Source organism: Gadus chalcogrammus, chromosome 5 (assembly GCF_026213295.1).
Source record: "Gadus chalcogrammus isolate NIFS_2021 chromosome 5, NIFS_Gcha_1.0, whole genome shotgun sequence".
In the NCBI taxonomy this organism is placed as follows: domain Eukaryota; kingdom Metazoa; phylum Chordata; class Actinopteri; order Gadiformes; family Gadidae; genus Gadus; species Gadus chalcogrammus.
The window spans coordinates 2,391,963-2,413,039 of record NC_079416.1 but is presented as its reverse complement, the minus strand read 5'-3'; the positions used below and the strand labels follow the sequence as shown (position 1 = coordinate 2,413,039).

The 21,077-nt window shown below is 44.4% G+C and overlaps 1 protein-coding gene across 1 annotated transcript; it reads right to left on the bottom strand.

Annotated features, from left to right (window-relative positions):
- Positions 1 to 680: 680 nt before the first annotated feature.
- On the bottom strand, positions 681 to 20,454 carry LOC130383189 (leucine-rich repeat and immunoglobulin-like domain-containing nogo receptor-interacting protein 2). Its single transcript, XM_056591264.1, has 2 exons — positions 20,299 to 20,454; positions 681 to 3,874 (listed from the first exon to the last, which is right to left on the bottom strand). Exon 2 carries the CDS (start codon positions 3,856 to 3,858, stop codon positions 1,966 to 1,968), a length of 1,893 nt encoding a protein of 630 aa, XP_056447239.1. The 5' UTR covers positions 3,859 to 3,874; positions 20,299 to 20,454; the 3' UTR covers positions 681 to 1,965.
- Positions 20,455 to 21,077: the final 623 nt, after the last annotated feature.

Sequence of the window (21,077 nt, the reverse complement as noted above, 5' to 3'; positions counted from 1 at the left end):
ATGAAATGCAACATCATTTATTAAAGAAAATAAACAGGGATCCCTTCTTCTTTCTCAATACACCAAGGTACAATTTAAGGCTCAATAAACTAATAACACAAATACATACATAATCACAGAGACAATTTGAGGAATCATTTTGAAAATATACAAGGATATTTGGATGGTCAAATATTAGATGGTCAAATGGTCAGATGGTCGAATATCAAATATTCATAATCTGTATTTTATAAGAGTTCCACATTTTGCATTTATAACTTCCAGAATAGCTGAAAAGGCATCCAAAGTGTTAACCTTAGGCTCTGATTCAGGTTTGCTTCTGCATTCTTATATCTTCTGGACTAATTTGGCAATTATATTAATACATTCTAATTTATCACTGTGTTTAACACAACAAATTAAACTATCTGTAATTAATTGTCTTAATAATCAGCCAAAAAATATTTTTTAGAAATCTGATTGCAATGCATGAATGTCTTTTATTCGACCATGTCCAGTTTTACCTGGTTTTAAGTATTTAGGTGTATTGTATAACTATAAGTATTTATTTTTTAAGTTGCACACAAATACTTAAAAACAGCCCTGTGTCAATCACCATCTACACATGTATTTATATGAGTTGGACATTGTGTTGGCCATTTTATTAACTCACAAAGGCAGGCTGACTACAGTTGTAGGGTTATAGGTATGATTTATTTCCTTTTGAAAATATACCCATTGATTTGTCATATGAAAACATGTATACAACCTTCAACATTTTATCACAATATAATCACATCTTGACACCCATGTCCCGGCATTACAAATAATTATATTCATAATTTATTAACATTAAAACAGAAAACCTAAACGATACAAGAATAATTAAGTACGTGTTTCAAATGTCATATATTAAAATAGCCCACCTCCCTCGATGAGGGTCTACAGAGAAGCTTAAAGGAGCTAGCTTCAAAAGGAACTGGTTGAAGATGGGATAAATCCGGTACATTTTAAACATTGCGCTTTTCCACCCACTGAGGGTTTTTATATGGTGTAGTGACATAGCTGACAAGAAAATCTGCTTGTATCTTATTATTATTTTGATTTTTATGTAATTATTATCTTTTATATAAAATTGGGGTTAATGTTGCATTTCTGTAACACCAAAATAGCGTCACATTGGTCTAGGACTGTAGGTGTGGGCTAATAGTAAAAACATTTCATATTTTAAATATGAAAGAATTTGGATAATTGATTACTTTCTGTATTCACTCCAAGGAAACAAATGTTGTCGTTTGTAATTCAAGCAGCAGTATTGTTTTCAACAATTACAATTCTGTTGTTACAATAAAGGGCCTAAAACCAAAGGCTTGGAAAATAGTTTTCAGACCCTATTATCCTTTATAATTGCCCTGTTAAATTGCCTCCCAATTAGAAAGGCAATGCGTGCACATGCACATAGAAACACGCACAAATGCCACACACCAACAAACGCGATAACCAGACAACCTTGAACACAGATTCGAAAGGCACACACACCCACACACAGGGCTTTCGTACTGCAGCTAAGACAATTGGGCCTGAAGAGGCAATAATGATACATCTCCTGCCGACCCCACTGCAACTGACTCTCTAACTTCACATTGATGTAATCTGGAGTCAACAACATCATTACTCATCACATCACCACAAAAATACATGCCTAGTGCAGCATTATGATTCCCATATTGATATGTTGGTTATAGGATAATATTAAGTGTACTTTATGACAACATTATTAACACATCCACAAGTTCAGGTCAGTTTGATATTCACATGTGCACTTTACCACTAATTCACCTTCATATTGACAGCCACTATATTAGTACATCACTTTTCATTTTTTTAACAAATCCACTGGATCCTATAGAAAACTAACTTTTTGGCAGAAATGTGTGTGCTATGTTTTTCATGTTGCATGTTGAGAATTGGTTCACTTTTCTTTGATTAAATCATTTTCATGTTGACACGCCGAGGTCCGCTTGTTTCTATCACCTCCGTTGAGTTCCCATTGGATTTCCGTGGGACGTACTCAATGTCGAAGTTGCTTCTGTGGCGACCTTTACCTCTGCTCCAAGCGAACAGCAGGAGGAAGCAGAAGATGACAACACCAAGAAAGGACAAGCAGCCCATGGCTGTAGATATAATAATGGTTTTCAGGTCTATGGGGAATGTCATGTTATACAGTACTGTTTCGTTTCCCCAGGTAGTGTTGGAGTCTGTCAGATAGTTTGAACTCCTGTTGTTATAAAGCCATCTATCGCTTATGCCTGAGCTCCTCACTGCCAAAGAAGCAGACAGGCTGGCATTTCCTGCAGCATTACTGGCAATGCAATGATATAATCCACTGTCATGCAACTCTGCCGCCTTGATCTCTAGTGTACCGTTTGCTTGAACTTCAACCCTGCCACTGCTTTTGACTGTAATGTGGCGTCTATGCGGTGTGACCCATACCACAGACGGACGGGGGGCTCCTTCTGCAACACAGCTTAAATGGGCAGGCTGCCCCTCATCTGCCATGAGCAGCTGTGTGATGTTTGGTCCAATCCGAGGCCTGGTGCAGGTGACGTATCTCGACACCAGCGGTTCCTTTAGATCACGCAGGAGTTTTCCTATCAGTCGCTCAGGGGCAGTGCATTCGGGCTGGGCGTCTAGGAGCTGCAGGAAGGGGAGCTTGCGATCATTCAACAACCACAGCAGACGGCAATCACATACCAATGGGTTTCCGCCCAGACAAAGCTTACTGAGGCTGTGGGTTGAGGCAAATACACTACTTTCTAATGAGTCGAGTTGATTCTGAGATACATCCAAAAGCTGCAGAGCCTTGAGACCTGTGAAGGCCATTGGCTCAATGTGCATCAGCTGGGCCCCTTGGAGCCGTAGTTCTAACAGGTGCGGATGTTGGCCAAGCTCCCCCTGCTGGATGTGTTGGATGTGACAGTAGGACAGGTTGACGTGTGTGAGATATGGCAGGTTGCGCAGCGCCACACCAGGGAATGTGGACAGATTGGTGTTGGTGATAGAAAGCGTTGTAAGGTTGAGGCCATTCAGCGAGAGTGGTGGCACCGTTTCCAGCCAGGGCCAGTGATCGATTTCTAGATGACGTAGATTTCCGAGCCTCTTGAAGGAATACGGCTTCAGGAAACCAATGCTCAGATGCAGCATGTGCAGATTGACCAGGCTGTGTAGGTGTGTCAAGGCTTCCGTTGGGACTACTGTTAAATTGGAACGCTCCAGTGTTAAAGTGCGGAGTGCCTGTAGTCCAGTGAACGCCCGTTGGGAAATGAACACCAGCTCATTGTCACCGACCTCTAAGGAGGCCAGTCTTCGCAGATCATGGAAGCCATGGTCCAACAGAACCACCAGGCGGTTGTGGCTGAGATCAAGATGGGTGAGGTTAGTTAGACCTGATAGCACACCAAAAGGAATTAACTGAAGCAAGTTATTGCGGAATGTAAGAAAGCGCAGCGCAACCTGAAATCGAAAGGAACCGGGCTCTACTGTGCTGATAAGGTTGTCGCTAAGATCTAGGTCCTCCAGTTGCTGGAAGGAAGAGAAGTTGTCAGGAGTTATGCTCCGCAGTTTGTTTTTGCTGAGGTCCAGGGCTCGAGTCTCAATCGGAATACCCTCAGGGGCAGTGGGCAAGCGCTTGCGATGGCAGCTGACAGATTTGCTATGGGCAGAACAGTCGCAACGGGCAGGGCAGCATAGGGCCGAGGCGGCGAGCAGGAGCAGCAAGGCTCCGCCCAGGAGGAGATGGTGAAGCACACCTGGCTGTTGCATGACTCCTCTACCCACGATGCCCTGTGTCATGGCACAGTTCCTTATCCATACAGACATCCATCATTGTCAAGTCCTGTAACAAAAAAAGAAAAAAAGAAACATAGGTAAATTTTACACAAGGTTTTGTTCGGCATATTTAACTATTTTGGTTGTTTTTAAAAAAATACACATGGACTTAGGACATACTATGATACAACTTATGAACGTATAGCCCAAATGAAGACTCAAATCTTGGCAAAGGCATCGTAAAGTGTTCATTTTATGCACTTCCAATTCACACGACTCAGTCTTCACTTCCGTCAATAACATGCAAGCTGTGAGAAGGCATTATTTATTATTAAAGTCTATGATCATCACCGTCCGATCACTGTGACTGGGAACGTTAATCTTTACTTTCCTTATTGAATAATTCACAGTCCTGTCCTGTCTTACATAAAATGTGCTTAGTAGCTTTTATGTTATTTCACATTAACTTTCATATCAAATAACACTACTAATAATAATGGATGAAACGTGCGGAGAAAAAATACAATCCATGACACCTGTTCTTATGATTGAGTTATTTTTGCAAGTTAGGGTAACTCATCCTTGTCTAAAATAGTGAAAAAAAAGCTTACAAAGCAAACATTCCTCATCCTCCAAATTAATCTTACTAATGCTTTTTTCACATAGGTTGCTTTTGCATGCTTTAGACCTAAAGTTGAAAAGTATCCCAATTTTTTTTTTTATAGACAAAAATTAACTACAATTATCACATGATGAAATAACAGGTTTGACGTTGTGTCAAAGAAGTCAATGTATTGTATTTTAGGGATATGACTTAAGTCAGCAACTAACCAAGCTTGCCCCAACCAGTAATATCTCATAATACCACTTTGGTACATGAGTTGGACATGAGACCTAGCGAATTCTAACCTATTGTCAAACAAGAGTTAACATTGGCATTGCTATCCATGGCTGGAGACAGCTCAAGTAAAGGAATGAAGTTTGATGCTGAACTGCGACATTGCTTCTAGACTGGTAAGTAACCAGCTGTTAATGCTAACGTTGTCTTTATTTTCTTTATTGGCTGTCAAGTTCTGGTCGGTTGGTCGATTAGTTGGTCGATATGCACTTGTTTGACCAAATTCTCATTGTTCGCCTTATCGCTCTTGTTCCTTTCATAAGGAAAAATGTGATTCTTGCGGGCAGGAGGGACAGCTGCAGATGTATTAACTTTTTTATTGAAAGGCTATATCGTGTGAGAAATAACATTCATTAATACAATCATTATTCTATTTTCTTTTTTTACTAATCATGATTTTTAAAGGTCCCATGGCATGAAAGGTGTAAAACGAGCACTGTATCCTGCTCCGCCTTTGAAAAAGAAAAGCTCTGACGCGCCGATTTGTAATTTGGCCCCATATGTCCTCATAAGGGGCCAGGTTACCTCCCCCCCCCCCTCCCCTTCCCGATAAAGACACGAATGGAGGGGAATTTCAGCCGGAAAAACATGCGGCGCGATTTGTGATTCCGTGTGATTCTACTCGCGTAAACACCTGCTGATTTGGCTTGATGCTAGGTTGTGACAGCCAATCAGCGTTCTCTCCCAGAAGTTTGGTTCAGAGTGAACCGCAAAATGGAAGACAAAGGAATTGTTGTCATTTGCTGACTGGAGCTCTATATCTAAATAATATCATATTATACATAGATATCTATATCATATACTATATATTATCACGGCCAAAAGCTGTCTGCGCCTCCATACGATATGATTCTCACACGACTGCGTCGGGTCTCTGGTTCTTCCACTTCCACATGAATCTGAATTAGACAGAACTGCGAAATGGAGGAGAAAGGGATTGTTGCCCACGACACAGCAGGAAATCTGACCCTTATGACATCACAGGTGGGCGTGTCCAACTAGATGTGTGCTGGATAGATCAGTCTACCCAGTGGACTGTAGCAAACGTTGCTCATCTATCCGTCACACATCTAGGTGGACACGCCCACCCGTGATGTCATAAGGGGCAGATTTCCAAAACGCTTGTAATTGCTAATCACACCACACCTGGTGTCATGTCATGGGACCTTTAATTCTTGTTTCCCTCTTTAACAATTCCTTTGTACAGAGTGGACGCAGTCAGGGTACTGCTTGGTAAAAGGCGGTTTTAATCGTAGTAAAAAATAACAGCGTGCCAGTAAATAATAGCGTGCCACAACGGTAGCACGTAATGCGGCTTTGTTGCTGCTGGCAAAAGTCCGTGCAAAACCTCTCGCTCACGCTGGCCTCCCATTTCTACTGCAAGACAAAAGCAGGCACATAAATACACACTCCGTGGCAGGTCTGATTGCGAGCAGGTGCCCGCAATCAGACACAATCAACCCGGCACATCCGGAGTGCTCCAAACATGACTCCCCAGCCCCACCCGCAGGCCAAACGCTGTACGTCCCCCCAGACCCTCATAGGTATGACTTCATCAGTGTTGTGTATTGAATGTTTAAGTTTGTCCCTCCTGGGACGCGGTCACACCCTCTCTTATGCTACTTGCTGACGTTGTTGTATGTGCCTTCTCTGAGTTCAATACAAAGGCAGTGCATATCAAATGCTCACGGTCTCGTGTCCTTATTAAAGGCCGATATATGCTCCGTTTTAGACGTAACGCGTAAGCACGTAAGATACATAACCCCCCCTTGCGCGGTAAAATATCCCCCCTTACGTGCTTAAGTGCGTCGCCCAAAATTCCTGACTATGCGACTAAAACACTACGGCCCTACGCAGCTCGCAAAGACTGTGATTGGCCAGCTAACCACATCCTTTCAGGAGTCTCACATTTCCGGTTTTACAGCATAATAGCGCCATTTTTAAAAGACCGCTAACCTAAACTTAGCTACTGCTACTCTCGTCGAAAATACTGGTAGTGCATAAATATAAACAAGCCAGCGATTTCCACTTCCACGCCCACAGATTCGTTCGTTGCTCCCCCTACTGTTCTGGCGGAGAATCCCCTTGCAACACGCGCAATCCTTAAGGAACCTTAAAGGAACCGTAAATCAAAACTTGTCTAAAACAAGTCCCTTGTGTAAATTACGTGCTTACGTCTCTGCGTCTAAAATGACCCTAAATCGGCCTTTAGGCCGATTCATACCCCCGGATCCGGACGAAATTCGTCCGTCCATACCAAACGTTGTCTCCGGGACTACTCTTCATACCTCCGTCCGGTTTCAGCGTTGTTATGGATGTTACGCAATACATTCTCTAGAGGGCAGTGACTGTCGTGTCACAAATTAACGGCATCGACAATCGCAAACATGACATCTGTAGAGATGATTTTGCTTTGTGTCATCCGAAATCGGCAAAAAAACAGTGCAAAAAGTGTGCGGTGGCATGTGACACCCCTCACCAACCCGCAGATTATCTCCTCAAAATGTTGTTAAATTACCAGTTACAACTCATTGCCAAAGCAGGGGAACAATAAAATAAAAAGGTATATAGTATAATATAAGTATAAAACGTTAAATACAATATATATACATATCAGATATTATACTATTTATTTTCGCGAATGGTCTGACTCTATACTGCCGCCTCGATTTCCGGTGGTATTGCTCCGTTTCTCCCGGAGCACTCCGGATTTGTAAGCTCAGAGGCGTCGGACCCATTGCCGGACGAAACGGTCCGTATCCGTATTTACCGTAAGGTGTGAAGCCTCTGGTTGTTTTATAAAGTATGATATCCTAGTATACAACAAGCAGGAACAGCTATGAAACGCTGCTTGAACAAATCCCAAGCCCTGTCAACATCATTACATTCAAACACCTCCAACCAGTCTCTCTCAGATAGCCTTTGATTGAACACCTCAGCAGAGTACTGTTTGGTACATCTGTATTTGATGGCACAATGCTCATTTATCGGCTTGGATTTCACTCTTCTCTTACGTGTGCAAAATACTATATTATGATCACTGAAAGCCACATACAACACACCTGATTGACATATCATTCCACAGTCGGATACTAAAATTAAGTCAAGAAGGGACTACTTATAGATAACCTACTGGGCTCAGTTATTAATTGACAGCTTGCAGAGATATGAGAGAGACTTTTTCAGGCTACTTCTTGGCAATAAAAGATTTCTATTAAAATCAGCCATGATGATACATTCATTCTCTAGGCATATATTGCTTTTACAACAGACAGATTCAAGGAGTTTGTAGAAGTCTATTTGTTTAGCTGGGCGGTAACATACACCTACAATGATGGTTTGATGATTGGTTGGTTTTAGGAAGTTTTAATTCAACCCAAGCTGCCTCCAAGCCATCCACCTGTAGATCGTGGCGCGGATTGAAAGTTATGTCAGACCTTATAAACAGCCACACTCCTCCTCTGTGTCTGTTGCAATCTCGTCGGTATGTAGTACCCTGCAAGTCCAACTTCACAATCTTGAATGGAGTTGTCTAACCAAGACTCCAACACAGCGATCACAACAGCCTTAGAAGTAGTGGGGCCCGAATTCATCCAGTTTGGGTAGAAGACTCCTGGCATTGACGTGAATAAAGTGCATCCCTTTCCGCTTTAAAAGACAAAGTGAATCATAGTCTCTCCCATCCATACTGTCCTCATCATAAGTTCTTACTTCATTTGTGTCATCAAAAACGGAATATCAGACTTAATCCTGACATTCCAGTCGAACAATTTCGGAGAAATATTTCCGCACTTAATCCAGAACTTGCTTTGAATACGGCTTTAGAGTACAAGGTGATCAAGGCAACACAGCCATATCCACAGAGTTTGTCAGCTTTTACTGACTGATTTTGCCCAAACACTCCGTTTTTGGGTGCGTAAATGTATCATATTCAAACTACTCCTCGGAATTTTTAAAACGGTGACCTAAAATGCTTCAAAACACCATATAAACTGATCCTGCTACCAATGCTGCAAACAAACCTGGCGCACCTGACACCATGACGTAAACTGACAGCATCGCTATCAAAACTATGTAGATGTTTAGATACGGGCTAAGTTCAATGACATAATTCCTGCTACATACTGCCTTAAAAACTTGGTTGAGGGCCAGAAACATTTGATCAAGATAGCCACAATTTGTTAATGTTTTGTAAACATGTGGGTTGGAATAGAATGGCTGCAGCAGTAAACATTAAGTTACATCCTGGGGATTATCTTTAGCATATTGCACATCGTAAACATGAAGCTCGTAGGATTCCATAGTACTGCTGTACTATGGAATCCTCTGCTGTTATGTCGCAAAACCTAGTATCTTAAAAGTTGCCTAAGTTTTTAAAGCAAGCGGCTTCATCTTAGTGGCGAAGACAAAAGCAATTTTGCGCTGTACGATTTCACCAGAGATGAAAAAAGAATAACGTTGTTACTGCACCGATATTGCTTCTCCCCTTCCCACTCTGAAAAGGCATCTCATTGCCTGAGTCTGAGCAAACCAGCCAGTTCCAACATTTGCAAGTGGACTGTAGCAAATGTTGCTCATCTATCTATCATACATCAAAATGGCCTATTTCAAAACATCTTGCAATGGCTAATCACACTCACACATGGTGGTATAATATGTCACCTTTAAAATGCTCATCCCTCAACTATATAATTACTCTATCCTGCAGAACTGGGCCCCCCTAGACTGGGTACCCCCACCCCATTCTGCCGGTGATTTGAATTCGCCCTGCAGCAGGGTATGGAGTGGTGCAATACATTTCTTCCTGCTTCCGATCCGCTGTGACGTTTATTTAAAAAAAAAACGAAACAAGTAGCCTAACCATTGCAAATAATTTAAAGCTGCAAATAAAACGGCAGCAAATGAACTAAAAAAATACTCAGCGTTGTGATCTTCTATACACGGCCGGGATCACAGCTGCGTCTTGCGTCTGTGAAAATAACCGACACACTTGGTTGCTGCGGGTCTGCTTTCCCGAACTCACCGTTGTGTTTCAGGAGCATATGTTGCCGCATAGTACTTGTAGTACTCTGGTAGCTCAATTTCGCTTGGCATATTTAACATTTCACCTTATGATCTCCTATTTCTGTAAAGTATTTCAATACTTCGCTGTGCTTTGCTCTAACCGCCATCTCTTAACTTTTTGAATTCTGGCGTTGTGCACACACGGCACGGCACGCGCCGCACAGAAAGTTGATACATTTCATTTGCTTTGTGCACGGCACGCGCCAGTTGTGCCACACAGAAAATGTATACATTTGCTTCAGAAAACTTGTCTGTGTGTGTATATGCAAACTCGAGTTTGCCTATCCACCAACCGAGTTCATTTGTAACGAGGAGTACTCAAGTAATCGATTCCTCACGCCCATCCCTAGGCACAACCCAAACAAAGTTCCACTTTAGCGCATTCTGTGTCCGGCAATCTGAGTTCTTATTAAATAAATGTAAATATAGATTATATTCAAATGTACGTCTGCATTTATTTTGATCGATGATACATCTATTTTTGTAAGCATTGTTCTTTCTTGTGTCTTCTCTTTTCTGATATTTTTTAATGCAAACCCCTCTGAATTACCTTTATGTTTGAAGGGTGTCTTTGCCTATGTATACTGTGTTTGTTATTACATTTTGGTACTGTACTAACAGTGAGATCAGTTTGTAGGTTCTAATATTAACATAGCCTAGGTGTATTCTGAAAAGGCTTGGTTGAGCTCAATCCCCTCGTTGTAAATCACTCCATGTTTGCTCCAGAGCTCAGGGGAGACATTTGTATTGTCCTGCTAAAGGGCCTGTTGCAATTATGTGGTGTCTATATTGACCAGAGTATCGACAGAAAAGGGTCCTGCATTACACAACTTGACAGGTGCTTCCTGTTAGACCAGCGCTAGGAAGAAGGAACCTCACTTCAACAGCTAATAAGAAACCCAATAAGGTGCGACCATACTCTCTTTAATAAATACATTTTACTATTGCAATAGATATATTACAATATCATTATAAGTATTTAAAATCTGTTGCAATTATTCCTCTACAGATAAATTCAACAATTAGTGATTGCCAGAAACATGGATAGGAAATTGCTATGGAATCGGTACGACCCGCACCCTATATAAACAGTATATATATATATATATATATATAGATACATAAATATAACCAGTATACAATAACTCTCAAAAGGAATACGTCAAGAGTTTAATTGATAATAAACACAAAACTATCAACACTTTAGTTGCATACAATTTCAGTTTCATTGTTTTTCATTTGTTTCACATGATTATTTTTAAATAAATACTGAAAGGTACATAAGTGAATCATAACACACAAGCCAAAACAAAAACACCTTCCGACAAGGAACGGGAATTTCAAAGGAGAACAGCAATATTTCCCTGTGACCACTCAGTGACCACTAGGATGGAGATGGAACCAGCAGCAGTTTGTCTCTCGAGACCGGGAGGATCTCCATGAGCTACATGAGGGGGTCGGGGGACGTTGACGGTATTTCAAATTGCATTTCAGACTACATCACCTTGTGCGAGGAGACCCCCTTTACCAACTAGGAGGTGGCAGTGTTCTCCCGACCACAAGCCTTGAACAGTGAGGTAAAGACCTGTTTAAATGACAGACAGGCCAAGCCAGGTCTGGTAACAAGGCTGATCTGAAGCAGGCACATAAGAAACAGGAGGAAGATGGAGAACTAAGTGTGTGACTGCAAAGAGGTGTGAAGCAGTGTGAGGAAGATCACAGGCTACAAACTGGCTAACGGCCCACGAGTAGCTTGAGATCTAGCCAACATAGCCAACCAACGGTTATTCAACGATCATGGGCTCATTACGTACATGTAGACAGGAAACCCAATGGTAGGCCGGTAAAAGCTGATAGTGACCACTAATTGCATTTCCCTCCCAAATGTAGATAACTTTTTCACAGAGAATGTCTATGAAATATCAAATATCTTTCAAATTAACCTTGGTTTTTGTGAAATGAGATTGGGATTTAAGCGTTTTAACTAATGTGTGACTGTGATTAGCCGTTACATGCCGTTTTGGAAATCTGCCTCTTCTGACATCACAAGTCGGAGTGTCCACCTAGATGTGTGCTGGATAGATCAGTCTACCAGCCTACCAAGTGGACTGTAGCAAATGTTGCTCATCTATCTATCATACATCAAAATGGCCTATTTCAAAACCGCTTGCAATGGCTAATCACACTCACACATGGTGGTATAATATGTCACCTTTAAAATGCTCATCCCTCAACTATATAATTACTCTATCCTGCAGGACTGGGCCCCCCCACCCCCAACCCATTCTGCCGGTGATTTGAATTCGCCCTGCAGCAGGGTATGGAGAGGTGCAATACATTTCTTCCTGCTTCCGATCCGCTTTTACAGGAGCCAATCACCAAGATGGCTTCTCCCCCTGGCGCGCTATTGGCTGGTTTATCACAATGACCAAAGGGAAGCGACGGCAAGCATCCAATTGCCTACAGAGTCATTTGAACTACACCCGTTGATGACGCCTCTGGTGCTGTAGAAAATGACAGCAGCCTCAGCCTTGTCGGTGCCGTTAAAGTAGCATTAATAATCGTTCGCTACTCATTCTTCAGAGGCTTATTGAGCTTGGTCAGGTAGCCAGGCTAGGGCTCCCCTCTACTCACATCCACACCTCTCCCCTACAGCTCCCTGGCCCAATCTGCCCAAGTAGCCCCCTCCATTCCCCCATTCACCCCCCACATGGTCTATATGGAGCTATATGGAGTCGGTGCTGACGACTCCAACTGTATCGGTGTCAATACCAGGAACTGTATGAAGAAACATGTTGCTTTTAGGCCATATGGGAGATATATTGTTTACTGAGTTCAAGCGTCATTACAGCAGCGGACAGTAGAGGCTTATCAATAAAACCATAGCTACATATTAGGGCCCGACCGATTTATCGGCCTGCCGATTTAATCGGCGGATTATAGCCTTTTTGAAAATAATCGGCATCGGCCAAAAAGACGCCGATTACAACCGATTTTATTTTTTTTAATAAATGTTATTGCGCTTAGTATCCTGCAGATTGCGCTCCTACTCGCCTTGCTAACTAACAACTTTAGCTGGAGTAAAAAAGAGGAGATTGAATTTTACCGTACAACATGAAAGCACGCTCGCTCAGGCAGCTGCGCGCTCACCTCACCAATGTACACAAGACGCGTTGTTTGAGCATGTTGTGCCTGTTTTTCTTTAGGTCCCAGGCCATGTTAATTTGTTATACTGTAGACTCTAAGGGCCCTTACATAGTCGACGCATCGCTACGCTTACGAGTCCAAAAGGCTACGCGATGCGACGCTTCGGCCGCCATTAAGCGTTGAAGCGTAGCAAAACGCGTCCTCCAAATTTTTGATATGCGACGCGCCGATCCATGCAATACCATGCGTTGTCGGTGGGGGCGATACTGCAAATATTGTACATTATTGCCACTATAGGTTATATTTACAGAAGAAGAACATATGAGAGGATGCGGGACCGTGATAAGAATGACAGATCACGTCTCTTTTATTAATTACCTGTGCCTATTAATGCGAACCCTTCCACAGGGGCAAAGTGCTATTTTGATGCGCTACATCAAACAGCTGATGCGGGATTGTGAGCCATTTTAATGATCTTCTTGTCACCCAATATTCGTTCTATTACTGGCCTTATTTGTTTTAGTGTTAGCCTATTTGAATTAATTACGTAATGTTTTGTGTTCACGTTCTGTGTGAAACATAAGTGTTCATGATCTGTGTGAAACATAAGTTCAGTAGCCTCTTTGAGTGAATGGAATTTGAAAGCGTGAGTGTGTAGTGAATGAAAAATGTGTGCGTGTATGGTGGGACAATTTTCTGTATTTGATAAATAAACCCCTTTTCTCTAATAATGTTTCCTACCATATAATTTCTGTGGACATTATGCGCTATAGCTTTGGCTATAGGCCTACACTTAAATGCAATTAAATAATTCATTCATCTGTCAAGGCAGTAGCTCGTTGTATAAACATTTTATATGGATATGAATTAATGAGTTTGACGTAAAGCAAATTAGTTAACTTGTGTAATGTGATAACTAATGAATCAAAAGGCATGCTTCCAAGTGACCAATGTATACATTTATTGGTCAGTGCGCAAACCCAATCGTAGGACATTGTACTGGTGGGGAAACACGCCAGCATCTGCCAGCTGCTCCCTGACAAGGGCCGGTTTTGGTGAGAGTCGGGAAGATATCGGATGACTCGCGAAAGGAGATCATCAAACTTTGGCGCCGACATCCGAAAATACTGGAAATGCCTCTCCTCGTCCAGGCTTCGCATTGGGAGCACGGGCACCAGAGAAACAAATTCCCCATCCTGATCTCGTGTTGTATTTAAAGGGCGCACATATCACCGCCTATCTCTGCGCTTCATCACTCTTCTTCCATAGCCACTTTGATCGGAATGTCACCTGGAATGTCACCGGCGAAAACACCGGTGACTCTGCTGCCACCCATGGCGTGAGTGGTGTATTGCATGTCATGCATTGCCCGCGACGTTCGCGTATGCTGTGTAGACTATGAAAGGAAGCGCGTCACTCGCGTCGTTTACGAGCAACGAGCAATGTAACGGCCCTAACGGTGAGACCATACTGCTCAGCACGCACGTGTTAGTCACTGCTCACGAGCGCAGCACATTGGGAGTTAGTTATTTATTTTACATTTTACATTACACTAATTTTTGACTGTAAATGTATTCTAAAACACTCAAAGGTTCTGCATTCAATTCACATATTCGTCAAAAGTGTTTAAAGTATATTTAAGGTATCAAAAACTATGTTTTATATGCTTTTTTTAAATTATTTTTTTTATATTTTTAATCGGCCGATTAAATCGTAATCGTAATTTTTCTCTGAAAATAATCGGCATCGGCACTCAAAAATCAATATCGGTCGGGCCCTACTACATATACTATTTATTGATGCAACTTTTTTCATGTCTCTTTTTTATACTACACTCATTTATGCAGGATTAAACTTGTTGACGTTTAAACTTGTTTAAGTTTAACCGCCAATATCAAAAAGCTCTAGCTACTTATAACAACAGGCCGGTCATATACCCCAGATCTGATGTCTTTAGTCCCTTTGGGTGGGTCTGTGTTTTTCTTTGAATGCACTTGAATAGCGCTAGTGCTGCTGCAATTTCATTAGCTTTGCCCAATGTACAAACCCCTGTTTCAGTCCTATGGTCACCTGAAGTACCCCCAAAGGTTCAACGCCGTGCCTCTATTGGAATTTAAGTGGGTTGCTTGCTTCCAATGAGCGCTAACTTGTACACCGCCATGCAGCCTAGTTTATCTTCTAGCTCAGAACCTTGGTGTGCATTGCAGCGCCACCCAACGCCACCGCCGTATTAAAAGCAGAACAAGTCCTCAGACCTTCCACCGTTTGAGGTCCTTACTACTGACGCTGCAGCGCTGCGGCTTGCCGCGGCTCATCTGACGGCTCCAGACTTCAGGGACGATATGAGGAGTTAAGACTTTCTTTATGTATGGTGGGGGTACAGAATCGATTTAATGGATGGATTTAAATGCCAGAAGAAGGGTTTTGAAGGAGGCCAGGATTGGGGTGGTGTGGTTATGTTTCCACGTTCTTATCAGGCTCATGGCAGCACTGTTTTATCTTTGCTGGGTCCTTTGGAGGCTCTTGATCTGAATGAAACGTCCTCTGTCTGGACAGACCTGAGGCTCTTCCATACTACAATTGAGGTTCTGCGTCTGGTTGGTGTTTCACAGACTCCTTTCCAGTTGGCGGTCACCATAACAACGATGGCCAACCGCCATCGTAAAAATCAGGAGGAATAAGAATTTCATCTCACTCAAGTTTTTGCGAGATATCTTACGAGGAATTCAACACCATTGAGCACAAATCATATAAATGTGGGTAACAGTCGATCTCCTCGCACAAAATCCATCTTTTATCTGGAGCATGCGCACACTGAGGTAGCTATGTTTACCCTTTATCTGACGTTGTCCCATGTCACCAGCCCATTCTGCCTCTCTACATTGGCAGAGGACGACTTGTATGTCAACTGCATCAAAGTATGAACATGGCTTAAACCTGAGGTTGTGCTTCCCTCACAAGCTGCTGCTCATTGAACATATACGTTATCAAGTATGGTGGGCAGGACACATGCTAACAGCATTAGTGCAATACAATACTGGATTCTGGGGCGAGGTGAGGCTGCTTGAACCAGCCATCAACCACACTCATTCCACACTCATATTATCGATCAACAAATTAACCTCTTCTGTTTGTCATTCATGCTAACCACTGAGGAGGGTTGGAAAGGGAGCTTTAAATGTATTTCGAAAGATAGGATGTATACAGCAGTTCAAAATGAACCCTAACCCTCATCCTCATCCTCATCCGCTTATCCGGGGTCGGGTCGCGGGGGGAGCAGCTCAAGCAGGGGGCCCCAGACTTCCCTTTCCCGGGCCACATTGACCAGCTCTGACGGGGGGATCCCGAGGCGTTCCCAGGCCAGTGTTGAGATATAATCTCTCCACCTAGTCCTGGGTCTTCCCCGAGGTCTCCTCCCCACTGGACGTGCCTGAAACACCTCCCAAGGAAGGCGCCCAGTGGGCATCCTTACCAGATGCCCGAACCACCTCAGCTGACTCCTTTCTAAGTAAAGGAGCAGCGGCTCTAATCCGAGTTCCTCACGGATGGCTGAGCTTCTCACCCTATCCCTAAGGGAGACGCCAGCCACCCTTCTGAGAAAACTCATCTGGGCCGCTTGTACCCGCGATCTCGTCCTTTCGGTCATCACCCAGCCCTCATGACCATAGGTGAGGATAGGAACGAAGATCGACCGGTAGATCGAGAGCTTTGCCTTGCGGCTCAGCTCTCTTTTCGTTACAACGGTGCGGTAAAGCGAACGCAATACCGCCCCCGCTGCTCCGATTCTCCGGCCAATCTCACGCTCCATAGTACCCTCACTCGCGAACAAGACCCCGAGGTACTTGAACTCCTTCACTTGGGCTAAGGACTCATTTCCTACCCGGAGTAAGCAATCCACCGGTTTCCTGCTAAGAGTCATGGCCTCAGATTTAGCGGTGCTGATCCTCATCCCAGCCGCTTCACACTCGGCCGCCAGCCGATCCAGTGAGTGCTGAAGGTCACAGGCCGATGATCCAATGAGGACCACATCATCTGCAAAAAGCAGTGACGAGATCCTCAGACCACCGAACTGCAACCCCTCTCCACCACGACTACGCCTCGATATCCTGTCCATGTATATCACAAACAGGATTGGTGACAAGGCGCAGCCCTGGCGCAGCCCTGGCGGAGACCAGCACCCACTGAGAACGAAACTGACTGGCTGCCGAGAACACGAACACAGCTCTCGCTTTGGGAGTACAAAGATTGGATGGCCCTGAGGATAGACCCCCTTACCCCATACTCCCGCAGCACCTCCCACAGTTTCTCCCGGGGGACCCGGTCATACGCCTTCTCCAGATCCACAAAACACATGTAGACTGGATGGGCATACTCCCAGGCCCCTTCCAGGATCCTTGCGAGAGTGAAGAGCTGGTCCGTAGTTCCACGTCCGGGGCGAAAACCGCATTGTTCCTCTTCAATCTGAGGTTCGACGATCGGCCGAACCCTCCTTTCCAGCACCTTGGAGTAGACTTTACCAGGGAGGCTGAGAAGTGTGATACCCCGGTAATTGGCACACACTCTCTGGTCCCCCTTTTTGAACAGGGGAACCACCACCCCGGTTTGCCACTCCTTTGGCACTGTACCCGACTCCCACGCGATGTTGAATAGGCGTGTCAACCATGACAGCCCCTCAACACCCAGAGCCTTTAGCATTTCTGGCTGGATCTCATCAATCCCTGGGGCTTTGCCACTGCGGAGATGTTTGACTACCTCAGTGACCTCCACCAGGGAAATTGACGACGAAACACCATCAACCTCGAGCTCTGCCTCCAACATAGAGGGCGTGTTATTCGAATTCAGGAGTTCCTCAAAGTGTTCCTTCCAACGTCCGACGACCTCCTCAGTTGAGGTCAACAGAGTCCCATCCTTACTGTACACAGCTTGGATGGTTCCCCGTTTCCCCCTCCTGAGGTGCCGGATAGTCTTCCAGAAACACTTTGGTGCCGACCGAAAGTCCTTCTCCATGGCCTCTCCGAACTTCTCCCACACCCGCTGCTTAGCCTCCGACACGGCAGCCGCTGCAGCCCTTCGAGCCTGTCGGTACCCTGCAACCGAGTCAGGAGTCCTCCAGGATATCATATCCCGGAAGGCCTCCTTCTTCAGTCGGACGGCTTCCCTGACCACCGGTGTCCACCACGGTGTCCGAGGGTTACCGCCCCTTGAGGAGCCTAAGACCCTGAGGCCACAGCTAGCCACCGCAGCTTCAGCAATGGAGGCTTTGAACACCGCCCACTCCGGCTCAATGCCCCCAACCTCCACAGGAATGCCAGAAAAGCTCCGCCGGAGGTGTGAGTTGAAGATACCTAGGACGGGGGCCTCCTCCAGACGTTCCCAGTTCACCCGCACTACTCGTTTGGGCTTACCAGGTCTATCCGGAAATTTCCCCCATTCCCTGATCCAACTCACAACCAGATGGTGGTCGGTTGACAGTTCCGCCCCTCTCTTTACCCGAGTGTCCAAAACATGCGGCCTCAGATCAGATGACACGATCACGAAATCGATCATCGATCTTCGGCCTAGGGTACTCTGGTACCAGGTACACTTATGAGCACCCTTATGTTCGAACATGGTGTTTGTTATGGATAATCCATGACTAGCACAGAAATCCAATAACAAACGACCGCTCGGGTTTAGATCAGGGAGGCCGTTCCTCCCCACCACGCCTCTCCAGGTGTCTCCATCGTTGCCCACGTGGGCGTTGAAGTCTCCCAGCAGAACTACGGAGTCCCCTACCCCTACCCTACCCTAACCCTAACCCTGCAAATATGAAGAATAATTTTTCGGTGCAATTCATCTTCTTCTTTAACAGCTGACGAGGGCCGACCTCTGATTGGGGGATTCATGCTTTACACCGCGCCTGTTGAACAGGTGTGTCTGCGTCAGTGAGCAAAAGCCAATGTATAGGCACATTCACAGCTCATATTATAAGGTCATATTCCACAAAAAGCCAACAACATTCGGAGCGCAAATTTCGAGTGTGACAAAAATAACTACAATCATATTGTTTTAATGAGCAAAGACCACAGAGCGGGAACTAGGTAGTGCTTCTGGGCTTTATCTTTCTCCATTGACTCCAAATTGGATTAAAAAATACAAAAATATTATTTTGCTTCTGTCCTGTCATGCTTATGTGCGTTGGACTTTATGTTTAAGTCAGGCCCCAGTTACCAAAGAAAAGCAGACTGATGAATCATTTGAGAAGCCCCCATTTGCAATTATAAACAAGACGGAGCCAATGACAAGTTGTGTTATCCTCAACAACAAAATCCCATCCATATTCAGCGAGACGATTAGAATAAAAAAAAAATCTGCCTCTCCCTCCAGCGTTGATTCTGATGCTCTATTTCATCGGGCCAGGGATCAACTCACTCAAAACATCTTTCATCCATTATTAAAAACAAAGCAACGAATCAGTGAGCCAATACAAAATACCATCCTGCTGCCAATGCAGCTTCCCTCTCCCATTAACGAGGCTGTCTCCATGTTCCTCATCTCTCAGCTCTGCTCCTTGCTCCCACATGAGAGCAAACACACCCCTGACCGGTTGCCTTGGAAACACCTCACACACTCCTCCTCCTCCTCCCTCTCTTCAATAGAAACCTTTCTATTCAGAGACTGTAACACTTCCAACCATGATGGCACAAAATACATGATGAACCAGTGTTTATTAGTCTATTATTGATGAATGAATGAAAAAGGTGCAATAATTAAGCTTGGTTTTCAAAATAAACGGAATCAAAGGATGCCACCAAGAAAGACCCTGTCTCTGCTCTGTAGTCTGCATCAGATTCTCCTGCAGCATGCCTCACACAACTCATGAAAAACCCTATTTATTCGGTGCATGGTGGAGATGGAGATAATGTAGCCTCCTGGTCGCCACTGATAGATGGCAGTCTTCTTGGAAACATGCACTGTGCTCACCACACAGGTCCCCATCATCACATCTGACCGAACACCTCCGTCATTAGATACGTCACACTATTGTATGCAGAGCGAAAACTTGATTAACATCACCTAATGTTGCTCGTTTTCCACATTATTAACCATAAGACACATTCAATCCAACCATCAACCCCGCTGCTGGTGTCAACAGCAGCGCACACAATATAACTAAAGTTAAGTTAAACGCCATCCTCCCATATTTCCACAGAGGGACTACGCCTTGCTGAGACGGACGACAACAGTTTGTCAATTTATATGTATTTCTATTCGTGTCTGTAGCCTAAAGATGTGCGCAACGAGCGCAGAAAAAACCCATGCGGATCGGTCGATGTGGACCTTCTTCAGCGCCGTGTGTATTGTGTTATTGTGTTATTGTGTGTGATAATGGTGTTTCTTACCTGTTCACAGCACTCCGACACGTCAGATCCATGCTCACTCCGGTTTATGCCCCGCTAGTGCGTAAAGCTATTGCGTAAGGCTAGTACGTGAGGCTTGTGCGTACGGCTAGTGCGTAAGGCTAGTGCGTGTCCGACTACAAACGGAATCTGAACCAACTCAGCCGCGCATATCAACACCAGTGCGCACATCAACACCAGTGCTCCGACAGCATCTCTCGCGACTGTACACCAGATCCACGTATTTATCCGTCTTCTGATCAAAACAAAGCCCGTCTCTTTATGTCGCCTGCTCGTTTTTTATTTGTCGATTCGGAAGGGATGGTTCACTCCCTATCTTGAACGAGATACGGTCGAGACCCTCGGGTGTCCACTGAGCAGCAGGGTGATGGAGGGAGGAGGGGAAAGTGGAGGCAGAACCAGTTGGGTGGGGGCTTTTTGAGCTTCCACAGCATCTCGTCTAACATCACCTGTAAGCCACGACTCGTGACACTATTAAAGCGAAGCAACAATTTTATCCATATCGTAGATTTCTATAGCTGTTTAAAAAATTGCCTCACACGTTCACGGCTAAAACCATATTGGTTATTATTTGTTTGACTGTGTTTTACCGTCATATGGTTAGCACCGTTGTGTCGGTTTAAAGGTGTCTTCCAGATGCCTCTGACACCAGCCTTCCGAGTTGCAAGTGGGGAAATCTCCAAGCTTTCTTACGGTACTTCACGGAGGCACGCCCCCTTTTGGTCGGTCCTTCGGAATTCTCCGGAATTCTGAGAGTATAC

Bases quoted from the DNA above. Each gene is read 5' to 3' on its own strand.
- LOC130383189 (XM_056591264.1), bottom strand. From the start codon at position 3,858: ATGTCTGTATGGATAAGGAACTGTGCCATGACACAGGGCATCGTGGGT.